This window comes from Oryctolagus cuniculus, chromosome 9 (genome assembly GCF_051225735.1).
Source record: "Oryctolagus cuniculus isolate XC-2025 breed Fujian yellow rabbit chromosome 9, ASM5122573v1, whole genome shotgun sequence".
Taxonomy (NCBI): Eukaryota; Metazoa; Chordata; class Mammalia; order Lagomorpha; family Leporidae; genus Oryctolagus; species Oryctolagus cuniculus.
In genome coordinates, this window is record NC_142875.1 from 10,037,952 (window position 1) to 10,059,431 (window position 21,480).

At 38.1% G+C, this 21,480-nt stretch overlaps 1 protein-coding gene across 4 annotated transcripts in view; it reads right to left on the minus strand.

Annotated features, from left to right (window-relative positions):
- Positions 1–818: 818 nt before the first annotated feature.
- TPP2 (tripeptidyl peptidase 2) overlaps positions 819–21,480 on the minus strand; it is an 89,288-nt gene continuing 68,626 nt past the window's right edge. The window contains exons 24-30 of one of the 4 annotated variants that reach the window (XR_011378714.2): positions 21,431–21,469; positions 15,081–15,232; positions 10,370–10,466; positions 9,248–9,389; positions 4,344–4,551; positions 3,525–3,644; positions 819–1,753 (exon numbers count right to left, since the gene is read on the minus strand). Coding sequence is in view for 2 of the 4 variants with exons in the window: in XM_002713015.6 (XP_002713061.1) it covers positions 1,664–1,753; positions 3,525–3,644; positions 4,344–4,551; positions 9,259–9,389; positions 10,370–10,466; positions 15,081–15,232; positions 21,431–21,469 (837 nt within the window). In the remaining 2 variants the exon portion in view is untranslated. The remainder of the gene's footprint in view (positions 1,754–3,524; positions 3,645–4,343; positions 4,552–9,247; positions 9,390–10,369; positions 10,467–15,080; positions 15,233–21,430; positions 21,470–21,480) is intronic. The other 3 variants (XM_002713015.6, XR_011378715.2, XM_002713016.6) reach the window with 3 other exon arrangements.

Genomic DNA, 21,480 nt, shown 5'->3' on the forward strand with positions numbered 1-21,480 from the left:
TCTAGATGCTCCAAACTGTGTGCAAAATGTTTATGTTTTTTTGTCCTAGATGTAATTTCTCATAAAAGCTCTAATGGGTTCATCATATAAAACTAAAACAGTCATAGATGACTAGCCAGATTACTGATAGAAGGGAACAAGATTAAAAAATTACACCCCCCCAAAAAAATTTGCTATAAGTGATTACAGATTTTTTAATATTATCTACTTGTGTCTATTTATTATTTATTTATTTATTTTTTGACAGGCAGAGTGGAGAGTGAGAGAGAGAGACAGAGAGAAAGGTCTTCCTTTGCCGTTGGTTCACCCTCCAATGGCCGCCGCGGCCAGCGCGCTGTGGCTGGCGCACTGCACTGATCCGAAGCCAGGAGCCAGGTACTTATCCTGGTCTCCCAAGGGGTGCAGGGCCTAAGGACTTGGGCCATCCTCCACTGCACTCCCTGGCCACAGCAGAAAGCTGGCCTGGAAGAGGGGCAACCGGGACAGAATCTGGTGCCCGACCGGGACTAGAACCCGGTGTGCTGGCGCCGCAAGGCAGAGGATTAGCCTAGTGAGCTGCGACGCTGGCTTGTCTATTTATTTCATGGAGAAAGAATGAAAGAAGCAAGTAGCAAGTAGAGTAGTAAAAAAAAATATATATATATATATATATATATAATAAATAACCACACCATAAGAACTGTAAACATATTCAAATAATTGCAAGTCTATAAGAAGCATTACAAAATAGTTTACCCAATGTTTATCTTTTGGTCAAAGAACTCAATATATTATTTTCAATATAATCCAAAATTTGATTATGAAAAATTAAGACCAACTTTAAGAAGCTTCAATATTCACTTTTATTATTTATAAAAAATTAAGGTATCAGAGTGCATATGGTGTACTATGATCTTGGTTCTGCACATTATTTCATGTGTTTTACATTATTTCCACTTTAATAAACATATCATATGTGTATCTTTACATTACCAAATAAGACTGCTGTCTGGCACTTATACATGTATTATTCGTTCATTCTGATGCCTTGCACTTCAAAAGGATACAACATGACTTGCCTGTAATAACTCCAAAGATGAAAATTTACTGAAGCAGTTAAATTCACGCAATTGCCACACACTTGTGCTGATTTTTTCTCCTTAATTGAATGTAAACGTTTGCAAAAAAAAAAAAAATTAAATGAAAAAATCTGGAAGTGAGGTTTTGTTATTTTATACTCCAATAAATAATTTTAGCTACGCTTATTGTAGCTTTTTTAAGGCCTTCATACATTTGAAAAAAATTAAAGTTGAACACATTAAAACCCTGTTCATTTATAAAATAAAAAATAGAATTGTACAGGTTTGCAGTTAAAAGTTACTGTTCAAAACCTATCATGCATGTAATAAGCTGCAACCCAACTCAAAATGCTAGGGGCTGGCAGGCAGGGCACATCCACCTGCCAGCAATATGAGGCATTAAGAAAACACCATGATGTAAGAGGTCTAGATTTACATGTATTAAGCCACACGCCAGTGAATTCTCTGATAAATACACATCATTTTAATAATCAGCATTTGATAGTGGATGAAAACATGCATTAGACTAAAAATGTCACAAATTTGTTCTTACATCCATTCACTATAAAACTTTGTTTTTTTAAAATTTAGTTTGTGCTTCTATTTTAGAACACACAATAATCAGGAGGATACATGATGGGGAGCCAGTTTTCAGTAAAAGATGCACAATGGGTCCATCCAAGTAACTTCATCAGCTACAATAAAACAAGTAATATATTATGAAATAAAACGACAATTTTGAAGCTCACTATAAAAGGTAAATTTTGTATCAAACATTTACTACTACTAATAAAGTAGTAGCACACAGAACCCTCCTTCCATCAACCATCAACCTTCCTACCCACCAACCTTTTTACTATGAACTAATCAACTTTCTCATCAACCAACTTATTCTTCTGATTATTATCTCAACCAAGTTTCCTTTCCTTCTAACTTTCTTCTCTTCCTTCCAACCTGGCTTATCTATTTCCTTGTTTCCTCCCAACCTAACTTCCCTTCATTCATTTATCTGGATGCCTACTTTAAATCAAACATAGTGCTAGTCACTGGGCAAATGGCACTGAAGGAATTCAGTTCCCACTTTCATGAAACTTATGTTATATTCAGGAAAAATAAATAATAGAGTAAATTGATGAATAGATGAATAGGAATAAACACATAAATAGTCATCAAGTATTCCATAAAAATAACTTGGTATAGTACACTCTGAGGGAAGTTAGATGGTCAAGACAAGGTCTCTCAGGAGGTGACATTTAAGCTAAAATCTAAATGACAAGAAATTGACTCTGGTAATGTGGGGAGAGCTTTACACACAGCCACAAGAGTTAGTCCCAAGGCTGCTTAGTAGGAAAGAGCATCGCTGATTTAGCCAGGCAGAAGCTGGTGGGGTAGCAGCACAGTGAATTTAGAAAGGCACATCTGATAGGAGATGGGGCTGGAGAGGTAGGCGGGGTGGGGTGGGGGGGTGGGAGGTGGGTTTTTAATTCATTCCAAACACGTCAGGTATGAAAAACAACCTTCTCTGGGTGCTGTATGGAGAACAGACAGTAGGGGGACTAAGTGAAGGGCAGACAAATTGTAGAATATCTCCTTATGTACACTTCTGGGGGAAGATTACTAGCTATACAAAAATATTCTATGTGCTGAAAGTCACACAGTATGTATTGACAATAACCTCCCAAAAGAATTTTCTTAACCTCATCAAAGATCTGAAGGATATAATTTAAAATGTCTTACAATCTGGACTGACTGACAAAGGTAAACAGAAATAGTAAAGATGAGCTGCAGTTTACTGTGATGATGAAAAGTTTTCAGAGGAACCTGGACCAGTTTCACACCCAGAGTGTACACATTACACAGCAAGTACCATCAGCCTAGACGAGACCCACAGCTACATTTGGCACCAGCGAAATTTCCCTACCTTCAAATATAAAATACACATAAACCAATTCTGCATTCACAAAGACAATGTAAGACTAAAATCATTTCTGCAGTATTCAGTAATTTTTTTATATTTGACAAGCTGTACAGAAAGCTCAACTAATTTTCTCTGCATATATGACAAAATGCTCAACTGAAATAAATGGCCTATCACCTGAAATGAAGAATAAAATCAAATATAAACTCTAAAAGTTCAACCATTTTAGAATAAGGCAACATCTGTTTAAAAGCAATTATTTGTTTCTTTCCTAAAGAAGAAACTTTGTTTTTTAGTTATGATTAATAGATTTTGTCCTTGTTGAAAACATTTGAGGGTATATAAATTATTTGGGTAGGAGTGAAAAATATTTAACTAGCAGGTTGACAGTCTTGTATTTACTTTACAGTTCACATTACACTAATTAAAATAAAAACTGGTCATGATGGAATCAGTACTGTTTTATCACAACCGTAGCCCTTTTAGTAATCTTGTCACTATTCAATATGGACAGAACCCTTAACTGTAACAGTTGAAATACTACTTACTTGAATACAATTTTTCCAGTTTTCTTTTGTTGGTTTTTCTTCCACAAGTTTAGTGGCAAATTTAAGGCCTCTCCCATACATTTTGTTAACTAATGCATGCTTGTATGCAAATGTCAAAACCTGTAATACAAAGCAAGATAAAGCTTATTTATGAAATATTTACATTTTAAAGCATGTAGCTTTAGTAGCAAAAGAATTAAGGCTTTAACAGAAGTGTAGCTTTTAAAATGACTATGTTATATCAAGTAAATTTTAGAAGTTATTTAAAAAGAATAATTAATGTCTCCAAAAGGCCTAGGTAATTTCACAGAACAGATAATTTATTTTTGGGAAGTTAAGTAGGACTATGAGGAATCACTTGCTGTTAGAATCCATTGCAAAATGTCTCTTGAATGCAGAAGACATCAGAGCTAACAAATAATTACAAAAAAGAAAATCATGGTAGAAACAAAAAATATAATCACTATAGATTTCCGAAAATTTAACTGGACATAAAAGTTCTTTAAAAAGCATGAAATTATATAAACATGTTTCTTTTGTCTAAGTTTTTATCTTTAATTCTTGCATTTTGGAAGCATGCTTGTATTATTTATTTATAATGGTTAAACAGCCACTTTGCAGACAGATAAATAATGGTAGAGCATTTTCCAAACAGGTCAGGAAGGTCTGAAGGATCAGGCATCTTTTTTGGAGTGGAGCTCAGCCACCTTCTACTTGTTCTCTTCTTCTGGCAGGCAATGGGGCACAAGGGGTGGCTCAGGGGCAGGGGCCCTGTGAGGTCATCAGCAAGAGCTGGGCTACCACAAGCAGCGGATTTACCTTATTGTCAAAAAGGTCAGTCCATTTGGTAGTTTCCCAGAACGTTTCCGACAGAGAATCCAGAGTACTTTCTCCTTCTTCTTCTCGTCCTTCTCCGTCACTTGAAATAGCCCCATCCTGAGCCTGTGCATGCAGAAGGTGGTCGGCCAGTGCACAGCCTTTCCTACAAAGGGCATCTACGAGGGTCGATTTCTGCTTGTCCATATCACTGCAGAGCAAATCAAAACAATATTTCATATAACAGTAAAGTTTCTTTAAAAATACAGACTTACATGAAATTAAATCCATGCATTCTCTCACCTAAGATTTACAATGTAGAAATATTATGAATCCACGTATATATTCCCATATTGTACATGAAATAAATTTATTAATAAACACCAAAAAAGTCACTATATTACATACACAGATTTAATAAGTTAGGGTAGCCATATCTGGTTGAAACAGAATGCCATAAGCAACAGAGTTGAAAGATTAATTGGTTCTAAATTCTGTTATAATTCTTAATTAAGCCAATATCTATAGTCTCCAGTCAGTGGGTAAATAGCAATTTTCATGTTTTTATTAATGTGTATATATACACAGAGGTTTTTCTAGTCATGAACTTTCTTTTTTTTTTTTTTTTTTGACAGGCAGAGTGGACAGTGAGAGACAGAGAGAAAGGTCTTCCTTTGCCGTTGGTTCACCCCACAAATGGCTGCTGCAGCCAGTGTACCGCGCTGATCCAAAGCCAGGAGCCAGGTGCTTCTCCTGGTCTCCCATGCGGGTGCAGGGCCCAAGCACTTGAGCCATCCTCCACTGCACTCCCAGGCCATAGCAGAGAGCTAGAATGGAAGAAGAGCAACCAGGACAGAATCCGGCGCCCCGACCGGGACTAGAACCCGGGGTGCTGGCGCCGCGGGTGGAGGATTAGCTAGTGAGCCGCGGTGCCGGCCTTCTAGTCATGAACTTTCATGTAGTAACAGAGCAAACAAATAAAATGCTTACTCTGGATATGCCAACAACTGCCTTGGCATTTTAACGTATTAATTTGTTTTGCATTCAACACAATTATCCTCATTTTGCAAAGGAGGAAACAAGTTCAGAGAGATGAAGCAATTTTCTGACTGTCTTCCAGTTAGGAAGTGGCAGATCTGGGATCCTAAGCTTAGAAGTCTGGTTCTGGAATCTGTGCTTTGAATCTCTTCAGGAACCTGGCTTGTTCCAGTAACAGACACCTTTGTTTCCTTCCAATACACTGCAGGTGCCTACGACACTGTCTGGCATAGAACAGTCATTCAATCATCACTGAAGGAAATACCTGTACAACACCCAACACTCCAGGGAGAAACATTAGTATCTCGAATGTTTGCTCATCTGGAGCATTCTGTCCAACTCATACCAAATATGTGAATGGACAATGAAGACTCGAGTGCTGAGGAAATGTCCTGAGGCATTTAGAAGCAGGATGACCTGACAGTGATTCAGAAGGATACACAGTGGAATATAAAATTCACTGGGATTGTAAAACCAGTGAGGATTAGTAGAAGACACAATTACAAATCCAACAATTTGGTTGCTGGAGGGCTCACCCATTAACTTTGTACATTTATGAGTGAGTGCTGGTTATTTAAGAGGCTACAAGATACAGAACATTCACTATCGGGTAAAGGCTGCTGCTGAAACACTTTCCAAGACTGGAACTTTCTCAGAGGTTCAAAGCTGATTTGGTTCTGCACCTTCAAAGTGAGGGGGGAGACAACGTGGATACAGAGTTACGGAGATACTCTTTCACCTTTGCAGAGTTCATCTAAGAGGGCAGTAATCAACCTTAACAACACTGGCAATGTAGATGAAACTATACCCAAAGACACCAGAGTTTCAAACTCTGAAGAACCAACTTCCATTCCCTTTACATGGAAAGAAAGCTTTCTGGGGACAGCTTGTTAATTTTTGACTTAAGAATCAAAGGACTGATGAGTAGCTTCTTGGGGTGTAAAACCTACATAGCTTCTCATTTGTTAAGCCACCCTCCCACCCCTACCTTTTAGATGCCAAGCATCATCCTAAATGTCTTAACAGTATTTTACTTTTGCCTTACGACAACTCTAGGCTTCAGGTACAATGATTAACCCATTTTGTGAAAGAGAATGGGGCCCTTGGAACAGCTGGACTGACAAGACAGTTTTATTACTCATGCTAAAACCGACTATTCCCAGGTGTCCAGAGGGAGGCAGGAAGGATGTGGACGTCAAAAGAAAGCTGGGGATCATCTATTATTTTTCACTTTATGTTTCTGTGTGGGAGCAAACTGTTGAAATCCTTACTTAAGGTATACTAAGCTGATCTTCTGTATATTAAGATAATCGAAAATGAATCTTGATGTGAATGGAAGGGGAGAGGGAGTGGGAAAGGGGAGGGTTGTGGGTGGGAGGGACGGTATGGGGGGGAAGCCATTGTAACACATGAGTCGTACTTTGGAAATTTATATTCATTAAATAAAAGATAAAAAAAAAAAAAAGGAAGCTGGGGGGTAGGGTGACACAGGTGTTCTACACTTGGCAGATGGAGATTGGATTACCAGCAAGCACTCTATTGTACCATCTTATCTTCCAATAATCTAAATTCCACCTGTCTAGACTATTCCTTTCCTGCATGCTTGTAAAATTTAGTACTGATCTGCTCAGACTGAATAGTTCATTAACCCAATGTATTTTCCCTACTTGGAAGAAAGTCAGCTCTCCTTTCTATAGATTTTAAAATTTAAAATATTTGATAGCGATTAACTTGCATTTCATATAAGATTGTAAATTTTCTCAGAGTACCTTCTTCATTTTTTTTTTTTTTTTTTTTTTTTTTTGACAGGCAGAGTGGACAGTGAGACAGACAGAGAGAAAGGTCTTCCTTTGCCGTTGGTGGTTCACCCTGCAATGGCCACTGCGGCTGGCGCACTGCACTGATTCGAAGCCAGGAGCCAGGTGCTTCTCCTGGTCTCCCATACGGGTGCAGGACCCAAGGACTTGGGCCATCCTCTACTGCACTCCCGGGCCATAGCAGAGAGCTGGACTGGAAGAGGAGCAACCGGGACAGAATCCGGCGCCCCGACTGGGACTAGAACCCGGGGTGCCAGTGCCACAGGCGGAGGATTAGCCTACTGAGCCACCGTGCCGGCCACCTTCTTCATTTTATAAGTAAGTTCTTTTCAGTGATGTCTTACATTAAGCATTTGCTTAATTAACATCTTTTAAATGAATCTAGGTAGGTAACCACCACAACCTTTGTAAAAGGAAGAAATATAACTTCAATCAGATACCTTAATGTCTAAATAAGCAAAGTGCAATATAGACTTAATTAAAATTTGATGTCAGATTACCTACAAAGTATTAATATTGTTTTTAATTTTATAAAATGATTATCTTTGACACAAGAACAATCATTAAGTCTGGCTGCTACCTGGCAATAGATGAAACCTATGAGAAATACTTAATATTCCCTGACAGCATCTGGCCTTGAGAGGGATCCACTTCAGACCCGGATGTGGTCCTCTGTGCACACACAATCTGGCCCAAGTCCACCTAAGTCTGGCCAAAGCAGAGGCCTGGGGAAACACACTTAATCACAGGGCATGACAAACTGATACAATGTTGCCAAAGAAAAATTTGCTTCACTCTTAGTATTACAGGGTTTTATCCTAGTTTATTTCCAAGTCTCTAAGGTTAAGGTCAACAGTAGTCCTCTATTTTAATTAAAAAATTTTTAAAAATTTATTCAAAAGGCAGAGAGACAATGAGACAGGGACAGGCAAAGGTCTCACATTCAAGGGTTCATTCCTCAATGCCCACAAGAGCCAGGGCTGGGACATGCAGGAGTTGGGAGCTGTGAAGTTAATTCAGGTTTCCCACATGGGCGCCGGTTTGAGTCCCAGCTGCTGCACTTCTGATCCAGCTCCCTGCTAACGTGCCTGGGAAAGCTGCAGAAAATTGCCCAAGTACTTGGGCCCCTGCCACCTACTTGGGAGATTCAGATGGAGTTCCAGGCTCCTGGCTTCATCTGCAGCCATTTGGGGAGTGAACAAGTGGAAGGAAGATCTCTCTCCCTCTAATTCTTTCAAAGAAATAAACAAATCTTAAAAAAAAAAAATCCCCATTTCCTCAAAAAAAAAATAAGTTCTATAAAACTAAAGTTGTCAGATAATAGTTTCAAACTGATTTACTTGTTTTATCATTTATTTTATTAGGCATTACAAATTAAATTTTAAGCTTTACATGCCATGGGTCAATAAATATGTTTTTTAAAGGAATGTAATTTTTTCTTTTTTGTTGAAGATTTATTTTATTTGTAAGAGAAAGATAAAGAAAAGTCTTCCGTCTGCTGGTTCACTACTCAAATGGCCACAGCAGCTGAGGCTGGGTCAATCTGAAGCCAGGAGCTTCTTCTGGGTCTCCCACGTAGGTGCAGGGGCCCAAGCACTTGGGCCATCCTCTGCTGCTTTCCCAGGCACGTTTGCAGGAAGTTGGATCAGAAGTGGAGCAGCTGGGACTCAAATCAGTGCCCATATGGGATGCCAGTGCTGCAGGCTGGGCCTTTGAGCCGCTGTGGCACAGCACCAGCCACAGTTTAATTTTACAGGGTGTTGCACTTTTGTGTTCTCTGTTATCTCAAATGTACACAAACCCAAGTGGCTGGACTGCTTGCTCAAAACTGTTCAAATCCCTGACAGCAGAGGAGGCAAACTACTTCCCTTGGATTTTTTCTTAAAAGAATGAAGAAAACAATTACAAACTTTCTAAGGAGGGAGTGTCTTAATACTGATAATTCTGATTCTAAGAATATAATTAAACATCAGAAAAGAATATCCTAAGTAACTTTAGTTCCTAGTTTTTAAGCAAGTAACTAAGAAATGAGATGCAAGAAAGATTATTTACTGGTTAGGTACTTTTTTATAATAGCTGCATCAGGCCTGGGGTCAGTCTTCATTGCAATATAAACTGCTAGGGCCGTCTGATCTATATGTGAAATAACAGCATTTGCAGCTTCAACAATTTCATTAAGTCTTTTCATTCGTTCCTGGGGAGGAAAAAAGAAATAAGAAAAAAAATGGGTGTATCAATCAGTCTACTAAAGCACCGTCATTTCCGTTGCTTCAAAAAAAGTTCTAACCACAGTGAGAGGGGACTGTGTAAACCATTTATAGCCCAGGGACTCCACGCTAACTCCTAAGGTTTTTTTTTTTTTTTTTTTTAAATTGCCAGCATATCTAGAAAACTTGAGCTCACATATGAAAACATGTAGTTTCCATTCCTTGCTGGAGTTCAATGGTCAGAGTAGGCAAAATATAAAGTTCATACAACTTTTAAACGTTTTTTATAAAGGCAACTCCCTTTGTGCTTAACATTTTAGAAATGTGATCACCTATGTTCTTGATCTTCTGGACCCACACTTGAAAACCTAAGTTAAATAAGGACTACTTGACGAAACAAATGCTTTCTATCCCATTAAAACCACAACAATGAGAGTAATACTATAATCAACATCGTAACTATGACTATAATGTTCTCAGACTTTTGTTTATCTCTTGTTAGGCTTTTAAGAGGTCCAGCTGACTCAAAATCCACAATGATTTTTTCCAACTGCCATGATTACTAAAGAGAGTGGTCTTGCTAAGACAGTCTGGCACCATAGCTAATTCTTACAAATGAGAATCATTAACAAAGCTTTCACTGAAAGTGCTTAGATTTCCAAATGGCCAAGATTTTTGCCTCCTGCTCTCTACCCTGTGGCCTAAGGTCATGAAAACAGTCCCTAGGGTGTCTTCTCCACAATTCCTCTCACTGATCTAGCACGACCAAGAATCCTAAACTAAACTCATAGCAGTGGCCAGACAACTGCCTCAATAAAAATAGTTAATGCCAAATTCACTTTGGGGAAACATGTCTTCAGTTGGTAAGAATGGAAAATAGAGGAGGTAAGAATGCATCTTGATTCAAAACATAAACCTTATCTAAAATTATAAATCTAATAAAATGTTAAAAATGAACATGTCCAACCTTTTCAGCATCCAACTGATGAAGTCGTGCAACATACAGAGGAAGGTAAGTAGGGTATGTGTCCTTCAACTCATTATAAATGTCACTAGAATCCAATCTAGGTGAGAAAGAAAAATATTCACTTTTTATGAAAAAAGAACTTTTCTGCATATCTGAAGGGGATTAATAGAATTCTAAATGCTATGTAAACAGTTGTTATAATATATTGTTTAGGGAATAATGGTAAGAAAAAAAAATGCAAACATTCAGTACAGACACAACAAGCATGCCCCTAGTGGGAACCTGGAGACAGAGCGTCAACTGCAGTTACTGAAAGGATTAACATTTGCAGCTATTATTAATGAATACCTACAAAGCCAACAACACGAAATTGAAAACTGTTTTGATTAAAATTCAATTAAATGTTCAGATAATAGCAAATACAATAGTTTTCTTATATACCATCTTACACACTAGATTTTTTTTAAAAAGAGACATTCACTAATAGTATTAAAGATTTTAAAATCTACTTAAGGTATACTAAGCTGATCTTCTGTATATTAAGATAATCGAAAATGAATCTTGATGTGAATGGAAGGGGAGAGGGAGTGGGAAAGGGGAGGGTTGTTGGTGGGAGGGACGGTATGGGGGGGGAAGCCATTGTAACCCATGAGTCGTACTTTGGAAATTTATATTCATTAAATAAAAGATAAAAAAAAAAAAAAAAAAACCTAGAAAAGCCTAAGATTGTATAAAAACATTTTTATTTTTTCTGAATATTCTAAAGTCTTGAATCAATAAGAAGACCATGTTCCTGGAAGGGGAAGGTGAATAAAACTTAATTCTTTCTGACTGTATGGATTAGAATGACTCAAAAATATGGTAAATTACTGATATCACAGAAAGATGAAATTTGTTTAAAATATTATCAATATTATAAAATATTATAGTGACAGTATAAAAAACAAGATTGACTGGGATTTTGAGTGAAACTTTATGAAAATAATACAAACAACAAAATTTAAGCCATATATTCAACTATGTGCTTATTCTAAGTACAAAGAACAAATCAAATTGATTTTATTTATTCCTCCCAGAGCAAAATCAAAATTTTCACTTTAAATGTTAAATAACCATACCTTAATTATAGAGAAGATTTTGTCTAAAAAATGTACTAAGGCTTCATAAATTCTCAAAGATCTTTATATGTAAATTCTTTGCTGTTTTCTACATCCTTTTAATTTTCTGCATCATTCTTCTCACTAGTCTTAACCACATTTGTTATGGCTTTGCAACTAATTTATCTAGTTCTCTAATATAATGAAGTACTTTGTCATTAAATCTTGCATGTTTTACAAGACTTTTAATTTCACATTTAAAAAAATAATTTTGAGATATATTTCACATACCACACAATTCACCCATTTTAAATGTACATTTCAATAACTTTTGTGTATTAACAGATACATGCGAACATCACAGCAGTCAAGTTTAAAATATGCTCTTCAGCACTGAGCTATCAACTCTCCCTAACCGCCCTACCCTAAGCAACCACTCACCTACTTTCTGTCTGTAGAATTCCTTATTCTGGACATTTCATCTGAATGGAATCACATAATATGTGGTCTTCTGAGACTGGCTACTTTCACTCAGTGTACTTTTTTTTTTTAAGATTTATTTATTTATCATTTGAAAGGCAGAGTTATAGACAGGCAGAGGCAGAGAGAGAAAAAGAGAGAGAGAGGGGCCGGTGCTGTCGTGCAGCAGGTAAACGCTCTGGCCTGAAGCCCCGGCACCCCATATGGGCACCAGTTCTAGTCCCAGCTGCTCTTCCAATCCAGCTCTCTGCTACGGTCTGGGAAAGCAGTAGAAGATGGCCCAAGACCTTGGGCCCCTGCACCTATGTAGGAGACCTGGAAGTAGCTCCTGGCTCCTGGCTCCTGGCTTCGGATCGGTGCAGCTCCAGCCGTTGCGGCCAATTGGGGAGTGAACCAGCGGATGGAAGACCTCTCTGTCTCTCTCCCTCTCCTTTCTCTGTGTGTAATTCTGACTTTCAAATAAATAAATATTTTTTAAAAAATCCAACTCCTCCTTTAAAGAGAGGGAGAGAGAGAGCAAGAGCGAGCAAGAGAGAGAGAGCAAGAGATCTTCTATCCGCTGGTTCATTTCCCAAATGGCTGCAATGGCTGGAGCTGGGCCAATCCGAAGCTAGGAGCTTTTTCTGAATATCCCATGTGGGTGCAGGGGGCCAAGGACTTGGGCCATCTTCCACTGCTTTCTCAGGCCATAGCAGAGAGCTGGATAGGAGGTGGAGCAGCTGGGACTCAAACTGGTGCACACATGGGATGCCAGCACTGCAGGCAGCGGCTTTACCTGCCACGCCACAGTGCTGGCCTCTGTAGTGTTTTCCCAAGGTTGTTTTTTAACTGGTGAGTCGTCTTTGTCTTGCTTCTTTCAAGAATATATTCTCCTTACAGCTGACCTTCATAATTAAAAAAAAAAAAAAAGATTTATTTATTTGAAAGGCAGAGATTGGGGCGGGCGGAAGAGAGAAGAAAAGAGGTTTCTTCCTTCTGTTTGGTTCACTCCCCAAATGGCCACAACAGTCAGGGCTGGGCCAGGCTGAAGCCTGGAGCTTCATCTGGGTCTCCCGTGTAGGGGGTGCAGGGGGCCAAGGCCTTGGGCCATCTTCTGCAGCTTTTCCAGGTGTATTAGCAGGGAAATGGATCAGAAGTGGAGCAGCCAGGACTCAAACAGGTGCCTACACGGGATGCTGGCACTGCAGGCAGAGTATTAACTTCTACGTCACAGTGCCGGTCCTGACCTTCAGCATTTTTACTATGATACGTCTGTGGATTCCTTTACAATTGTTTTAACTGGAGCTCACTGAGCACCCTGGACATGTAGATTTATGCTGCATAATAACTAGGTGGAGTCTTCACCCATTAGGTTTTCTGCTTTCTCTCTTCCTTTCTGGTACTCTCACCAATTTTTTGAAGGCTGTTAATTTTTTTTTTCATTCTTTTTTCCCCACCTGCTTTTGAGAGAACTTAGACACAAATTTTTCTACTTTCTGTCCGAAGTGAAGTCTGTTCATTCAGGAAAAGTTAGGAGCTACTGGTTTTATTATTTCCTGCTCCACTGGCAAAATCTCTGTGCCTAAGTCTTGGAGTAGGGATGGGAGAGTGATACTCCCACTTTCGGAAATGGGTATGTGTGATAGGGACAGAGAAGCCTTGTCTGGTGTGGAGCCACAGTCTTCTGTGAGCATTAGGACGCCAGTGTTCTCAACAGCACTTCCCAGGTGAGGGCTGAACAGAGGGGGCCTTTATCATTTGACCAAAGTCAGCTGGAACTCAGTCTTAGCAACAGGTAGCTGGGCAGGATGAAAAATAATGTCCTGTTCCTCCCAGGAGGAAACCCCTCCCTCCAACTGGGAATTGGCAGAGAGGGAGCCTGTCTGTGTCCGCTGTGGCACCAGTCTGAAGTGTAAAGGTTTTGTCTCACTGGTATAGAGGTGGAGGTGTGGCTGGCGAAGACAGGCATCAGCCTTGGTACAAATACTACAGATTCTCACTTTTCTTGCCAAATTCTCATAGATATTTTTGAGTAGATGTTTATTCATTTGCTGTATGCCCTTAGGACAAGGCTTTAAAAGGCTGTTGTTTTAAAAATAATTTTCACTCGTTTCACTGGGGAGCAGGAACAAGGTGCTCCTCAGATCTTTATATTCAAAGTCACTCTCTTCCATTTAATTTTCAAGAATTACCATTATACTGTCACTTGTCACACCCTGCAATCAGCCAGAGAGAGACCTACATAAAGACTTATCTTTGGGTGGAGGAACAATCTAGCTTTAAGTGCAAAGGTATTTATCAATGTGGAGTGGAATTATCATTATCATGGTTCAATCCTTGGGAATCACTTCATACTACAACTTTTAGGAAGTTAAAAGTTACAAGAATGTTCTAATGTCATGATAGAAAAATAGGAAAAGAACACTTTCAACTGATACAATTTACATAAAAAATGAAGGATGACATTTAAAAAGCTCAACTTTAATAATCACTAAAGAATATATATAAAGACAGCACTAAGGGCCTTTGTTGAACCTTATAGTAGCACTCATGTACTGGTAAAGGAAGTATAAATTAATAAATTCACACTAGAAAGCAATTTGGCAAAACACAGCAACTGTTAAAAATTAATGTGACTCAATAATTTTATATTTAAGATGCTGATAGAACCTAAAAAACACTTAATGACAAAAATGTTCATCAAAGCATTACAGAGAAAAGCTATAGTCACATAAATGCCAGATAAAATGTTTAAATAGATAATACACTCAGCAGACCATAAACTACATAGTCATTAAAAACAGCATTTTAATGGGCTATTAAGTGTCAAAGGAAATGTTCATAATGAAAAATTGAAAACTAGGAGACAGTATCACTCCCTTTGCTATATGTACAAACAGAAAAATACAGGACAATGACTGTCTTTGGAGGGTAGATGAATATGACACTTTCTTATTCATAATATTCTGGAGTACATTAAAAGATACATATTTTAAAGATTCCTATCATAAAAGGTAACTATAAAAATATACACAACAAAATTTATAAATATAATCCTACCACATGCTATTAACATGTTTGAATATAATATATATTTATTGCTACAACTGGAAAAATAAAATATTTACAGGATTAAAATCCATTAAAAAACTTACTTTGTCATCCACTGAATTTTAAGATCTCGTAATGCTTCTGTAAATTCTTCTTTTAAATCCTTCTCCTTTTCTGAATCTTTTTCCTTCTCTTTGGTGCCATTCTTAGTCTTTGTTGGTGGAGGTATCAGGTAATAATGCACAGGGATTATATCCTATAAATGTGGAGAGAAATTCTTAGATTAATATACTTAATTTTGCATACTTTAAAATCATCTTCAACAGCTGAACATCATGTCCACACAGGACTGCACCTGGATTGTATTATATTGTACTCTAGACTCAAAGCGTCACAAATACATAAAAAATTCCAATCTGAGATCTCATTAATTTTCTCCTAAACCTTAAAATATTGATGCTTCAATTTCTGTTTTAAAATAAAAGAGTTAAGAGTTTTTGGTTTTCTTAGCTTTGCTTGACAGAATGTTAACAAAAATACACTGACCTTTCACGTATTAAATCTGATCAGGGGAGGAAACAAGTTAAAACCAAAAAGAAAAAAGATGCTCTTTTGCAGGTAAATTAAAGGAGATATTTACATCTTTATAAAATCTATGGGTCTGACTGAGCCCCTGCAAAGTAATAAGCAATTCTGGAACAGGTGATGAACAGGGCGGACAAGGCCCTTTCTGCCATTATGGGCAAATTCTAACATGGGAATTCAAATAATAAACATATAAGTAAATACTTCATGATATTGACAGATGATACGAAGAAATTAAAACAGGTGCTGGTGCTGTGGCACAGTGGGTTAAAACCCTGGCCTGTAGGGCCGGCATCCCGTAGGGGTGCCAGTTCCAGTTCTGGCTGCTCCACTTCCAATCCAGCTCCCTGCTAATGCACCTGGGAAAGCAGCAGAAAATGGCCCAAGTCCCATAGGCCCCTGCACCCACATGGAAGACCTGGAAGCAGCTCCTGGCTCCTGGCTTCAGATTGGCTCAATTCCGGCCTTTGTAGCCATCTGGGGAATGAACCAGTGTATGGAAGACCTCTCTCTCTGTCTCTATCTCTCTCTGTAACTCTTTCAAAGAAACAAAATAAATCTTAAAAAAAAAAAAAAAAGAGTAAAAGGACAATGTATGTGACTATTGTAAGGTGGAGGAACCAATGTAGACAAGGTTATGGAAAGCCACTCTCAAGAGGTAATATCTCATCTACATGAACCCAACTGAAGACAAGCAGCAGCCCAAGATGAGCAAGTGAGACACCCTGAGTTGGGTAAACAGCAAGCACTGTTGCACGTTCTGAGAAAGTTAAGTATAGCTTGATAAAATATAATTTATTCTAAGTGCACTAAGAAGCCTAATACCAGAGCTATATGCAAGGCAGTGATATGAACGAAGATTTCTTTTTTTTTTTTTTTTTAATGATTATGGATCCTATATGGATTTAACATTTTGGCTGTTTTTAGTAACTGGATACTATTTGGAGAACGGCTCAAAGAAGGCAAAAATGGAGGCAGGAAAACAAGTTAAGAAGCCAACCTAGGAATCCCTATAATGCCTTAGGATAACAGCATGCTGCAAAATGGAAGACATGAACAGATCTGAAATCAACAGTGCTTGCTTTGGTACTGAAAACTATAAATTAGATAAGGCTGAATATAACTGGCAGGGACAAGTCTTAGGGGAAAGGGTGAATCCAAAGCATTCTACTATTAAATGTTCTGTGACTGAGAAAGACAGAAAACAAACGGAATCTGGGGTCATGGAGAAACTACAATGAAGAAAGAGGAATTGATCAGTGGACGGTTTGGTTGAGAAGTAGTGTGCATAACAGGGCAGGGACCAGAAAACCTGGCATTAGAGCTGGTTGATCTCACTGACAAGAACAGTGTCATGTGCAGTTATGAGCAAAGACCAATGAATACAGAATGCAAGTAAACACATCTATACCTCGTTTGAGTTTTGCTTTGAAGAGAGCAGAGAAGTGGAGTCTAATCACACATCTATTGTATTAGCATGTACTTATTTAGTTAAGAAAAGTAACACAGAATTTGTGAAATGAAATCACATTATACTTGCTAGATCTGTTTTCAGCACAATAACTGTGTGTCTTAAATAAACCATTATTTATTAAGTCATTTTCTCAAACTTTATCTTCAGATTTGTATTAAAAATGCTGCTACATTAAAATTTTACATTCATTTTAGTTAACAAAGTTTCTGAAACTGGAACAAATCATATTACCAGAAAGACTTCACTGCCCTAATTATGGTAATTTCAGGAAAAACCTTATAAAGTTCAATCGAAAACTGTATTCCAAGTCCCTATTTCCCCCCAAATAGGATCTTTAAACATACATACTGTATAAAAATGGCCATTTTATCAATGTTCACATTTAAACTTAATTTGAGGGTTTAAAAGCATAGTAAAAAGGAAGACCTACCACTGGAGTGCTAATAGGATGACAACACAAAATAGTAACTACTACTCCGATATGACTCACTGAAAGCCCAGAACGGGGCTGGCACTGTGGCTCAGTAGGTTAATCCTCTGCCTGCAGCACTGGCATCCCATATGGGCACTGGTTCTAGTTCTGGCTGCTCCTCTTCCAATCCAGCTCTCTGCTATGGCCTGGGAAAGCAGTAGAAGATGGCTCAAGTCCTTGGGCCCCTACACCCGTGTGGGAGACTAGAAGAGGCTCCTGGTTCCTGGCTTCAGATTGGTGCAGCTCTGGCCATTGCGGCTATTTGGGGAGTGAACCAGCGGACAGAAGACCTCTCTTTTTCTCTGCCTCTCACTGTCTGTAACTCTACCTCTCAAATAAATAAAATCTTAAAAAAAAAAAAAAAAAAAAAAAAAGAAAGCTCAGAACACTTCACTGTGAAGTAACCTATGTAAAGCTATCTGTGGCCAGTCTGCACCACTCTCCCTGAGGTCTGAGACCAAGTAGTTTGGGTACAAAGGCCTTATATGTGAAGTGTAAGAATGGAAAAAGGAAAGAGGGCCACTGCTTGGGTTAACTCTTTCAGGACTCCACACCCGTCCTTCTCCCCTTTTTGAGGGTCCCTCTCCTAGATGGACCATTTCCTGGGAAAAGCCAAGGCAATGCACCTGTAAAATCTGAGCTGGTAATCTACCTAGTACTGATGTTAACAGACTGCTTCAATGTCATCTGTACAGTATAGACAACATATCTAAGAAGTCAGGTATAGAGGGGTCTATAGTGTTTATAGTATAATTATTCTCCTAGAATCATGTTTGTCATGCAATGTGCTAGAATGTGAACCCTTGCTTGGCAGTTTTCACTCTAAGAGCAAGTGTCCTTCAGCTTCCTATGCTTATCCCAACTAGAGAGAGGTATGACACTGCCTGGTAGGAAGACTGTGTGTTGTGAGGCAATTCCTCCCTTTAAACTCAAAGGGAAAGCATTTGCCATTAGTGTCTTAGTACAGAGAGAAAATGTAATCTAAAATGAGTAATCCAGTAAAATTATTTCATATAATTAACATTTCATTCTAATAAAGACCTTTAAAAACTCACTTATCATAGCAATCTCAAACTATTACTCCAAAGCACAAAAGACACAAAATTTATGATAAATTATCTAAGGAAAATTGTATCAGAGTTTTATAGTTAGCATTTTATATATTAAATATGTCAAATTAGTGATTATGCTATTACCATCCAATAAAGTACTCACAATAAGAATTTTTTATTAAAAATTATGAGCCTGGTAGGCTTAATTTCTAATCAAAAGAAAACAGAGTTATTTTTCATTTGCATTATCATGGTAATTTGTTTTTTTTTTTTGTCAAGTATTTTCACAAGTCACTTTTCAAAGGCTTAACCCCAGATCAATGTAATAGAAATGATTTTAGACCTTAAATCTTAAAAAACTTGATTGTGGTTTAAAGAGCTAGTCGAGAAAAATCATCAGGATAGAAATGCTATAAAGTACTTTCTATAGTAGACACTTAAAAATAAGCTTACAGAATTTTTCTAGCCATGAAGTATTGCAAGAATTGAACACTGTTTTTTAGAAAGTCAAAAGTACCTGCCAAGACAGAAGCTACTCTTTGGGCAATATAGCACACCACTGTTTAAATTTGGTTAAAAAGTTGCAATGTTTTTAGTTCTTAATAACTATATACTAAAAAAAAGTTAAGCTTTTAACAAACTAAAATAACTGTTTCAAAGATTAATATCTTATTTGCATGTTATTTATGACCTGATAAAAGTAACTGTATTCTTTCCTACTGTAATGAACTTTAAAAAGTTGGTAGATTTTTCCACATCAAAAGTCAATGCAATCAAGTGAACAAATCCATGGAGGATGATGGTAAAGTGCAGGCTGGTATTATTACCAACCAAAAAAATTGTGATTATACTGTTTATTTTCAAAATAACAGTTTTACTGTGTACTTGCACTAAAGATATAGGTTTAGAGTGAACAAGCAGAGGCAACTCTAGCTGCCAACTTCTTCATACAAAGCTTTAGTAACTTCCAAATAATAACAACTTCCTGTTCATTTAACACTTTCCTCCCTTCTATAAGTTAATCCAAGCATAACCTACCCAAAGTCCTGAAAGGCCAATCAAAAGGTAAAAAATAAAGAAAAAAACTGGCTACAATCTTCAGGACAAGTTCCCTCTACTTTTAATGGGTTCCCAGAATATCTTTTGCTTGTTTTCCAAAGCAGTGGCTTTCAAACTATTTTTACAATGTACCAAAGATACACATATCAACGTGTATAATAAAATTACAGTCTTCTGAGTCAGTGAACTGACATTTCCTATTTTGTTTTTTCTTTTAATGGTGATTTTGTTCCATTAAATGAATTTACATGGTCCTCAAATGGATCAAGACACCCAGCTGAAACAGCTGGTCTTTACAGAGTGCTTTATCTGGAAAGATGAATTTCTAGTGGTGCATTTCATTTGAACAAAGTGCCTGTCACTGCTTCAGAAGATACTTAATATAGGAGTTTTATCTATTATAAAATGGCGATCTCTAGTTGCATGTCATTAGCTCTCTTTATGCTGAATGATGTCACTCAGTCTTCAGCAGACAGCTCATCTAATGTGCATTCCTGTCTCTATGCTATGTGAAACAGGAACTTTCTTTTCCGAGTCAACTGTGTCTACAGCACTCCATCAAAGACTGTATAATAAAGTGTAGGGAAGTCAACCAGACCACGTGCGAGTTATGCCTTCAATCTGTTGTGACCCTGGTGTTAAGCTTTAATTTGGGCCAGCGGTCCTTACTTCTGCTCTTGCTCTGTCCACTGCTCTTTTTATCTCTGCCTTTTCAGAACTAGGACAGATGTTAAGAACATGAAATAGGGGCCAACGCTGTGGTGTAGCAGTAAAGCTGCTGCCTGCAGTGCCCGCATCCCATATGGGCGCGGGTTCGAGAACCGGTTACTCCACTTCTGATCTAGTTCTCTGCTATGGCCTGGGAAAGCGGTAGAAGACGGCCCAAGGCCAGCGCCTCGGCTCACTAGGCTAATCCTCTGCCTGTGGTGCTGGTACCCCAGGTTCTAATCCTGGTTGGGGTGCTGGATTCTGTCCTGGTTGCTCCTCTTTCAGTCTAGCTCTCTGCTGTGGCTCAGAAGTGCAGTGGAGGATGGCCCAAGTGCTTGGGCCCTGCACCCACATGAGAGATCAGGAGGAAGCACCTGGCTCCTGGTTTCAGATCAGCACCGAGTGCCGGCCTTAGCGGCCATTTGGGGGGTAAACCAATGGAAGAAAGACCTTTCTCTGTCTCTCTCACTGTCTAACTCTGCCTGTCAAAAAAAAAAAAAAAAGATGGCCCAAGTGCTTGGGCCCCTGCATCCACATGGGAGACCCGGAAGAAGTTTCTGACTCCTGGCTCCAGATCAGTGCAGCTCTGGCCATTGTGGCCAACTGGGGAGTGAACCAACAGATGGGAGACCTCTCTCTCTCTCTGCCTAGACTTCTCTCTGTAAGTTTGACTTTTGAATAATAAAAAAAAAAGAACAAAATAAACATCACTTAAAAAATGCAGACTATTTTATTAATCAAATTATTCAATTTAAAATGCCTTTAAACTTTAAAACAATTAAGTGTTTTGGCTTACACACCTAAAAAATCAAATTCATCTCTCTAGGATTTTGAGTATTGAAAATTTCATCTATTACTTGATATTATAAGAAATGTTTCTATACATAGGAAACAATGGACTTCCAGCAATTTCTGATTAAAAAAATCCTTAGAAAATCAGCATATCTATAGCTTAGCGTCGCTAAGAGCACTATACTGCAGAACGTAAAGAAAGGAAACAAAGAGATTTTTTAAAAAAGATTTATAATAGTGACATAAAAAAAAGTTTAACTACTATGTAAATCAGGTTTTAAGACATCTTTTTTAAGAACTGACAATCAGTACCTTTTTAAATTTTCCTTGTCGTTTTGCAGCAGACTGCCCCTGGGAGTTAG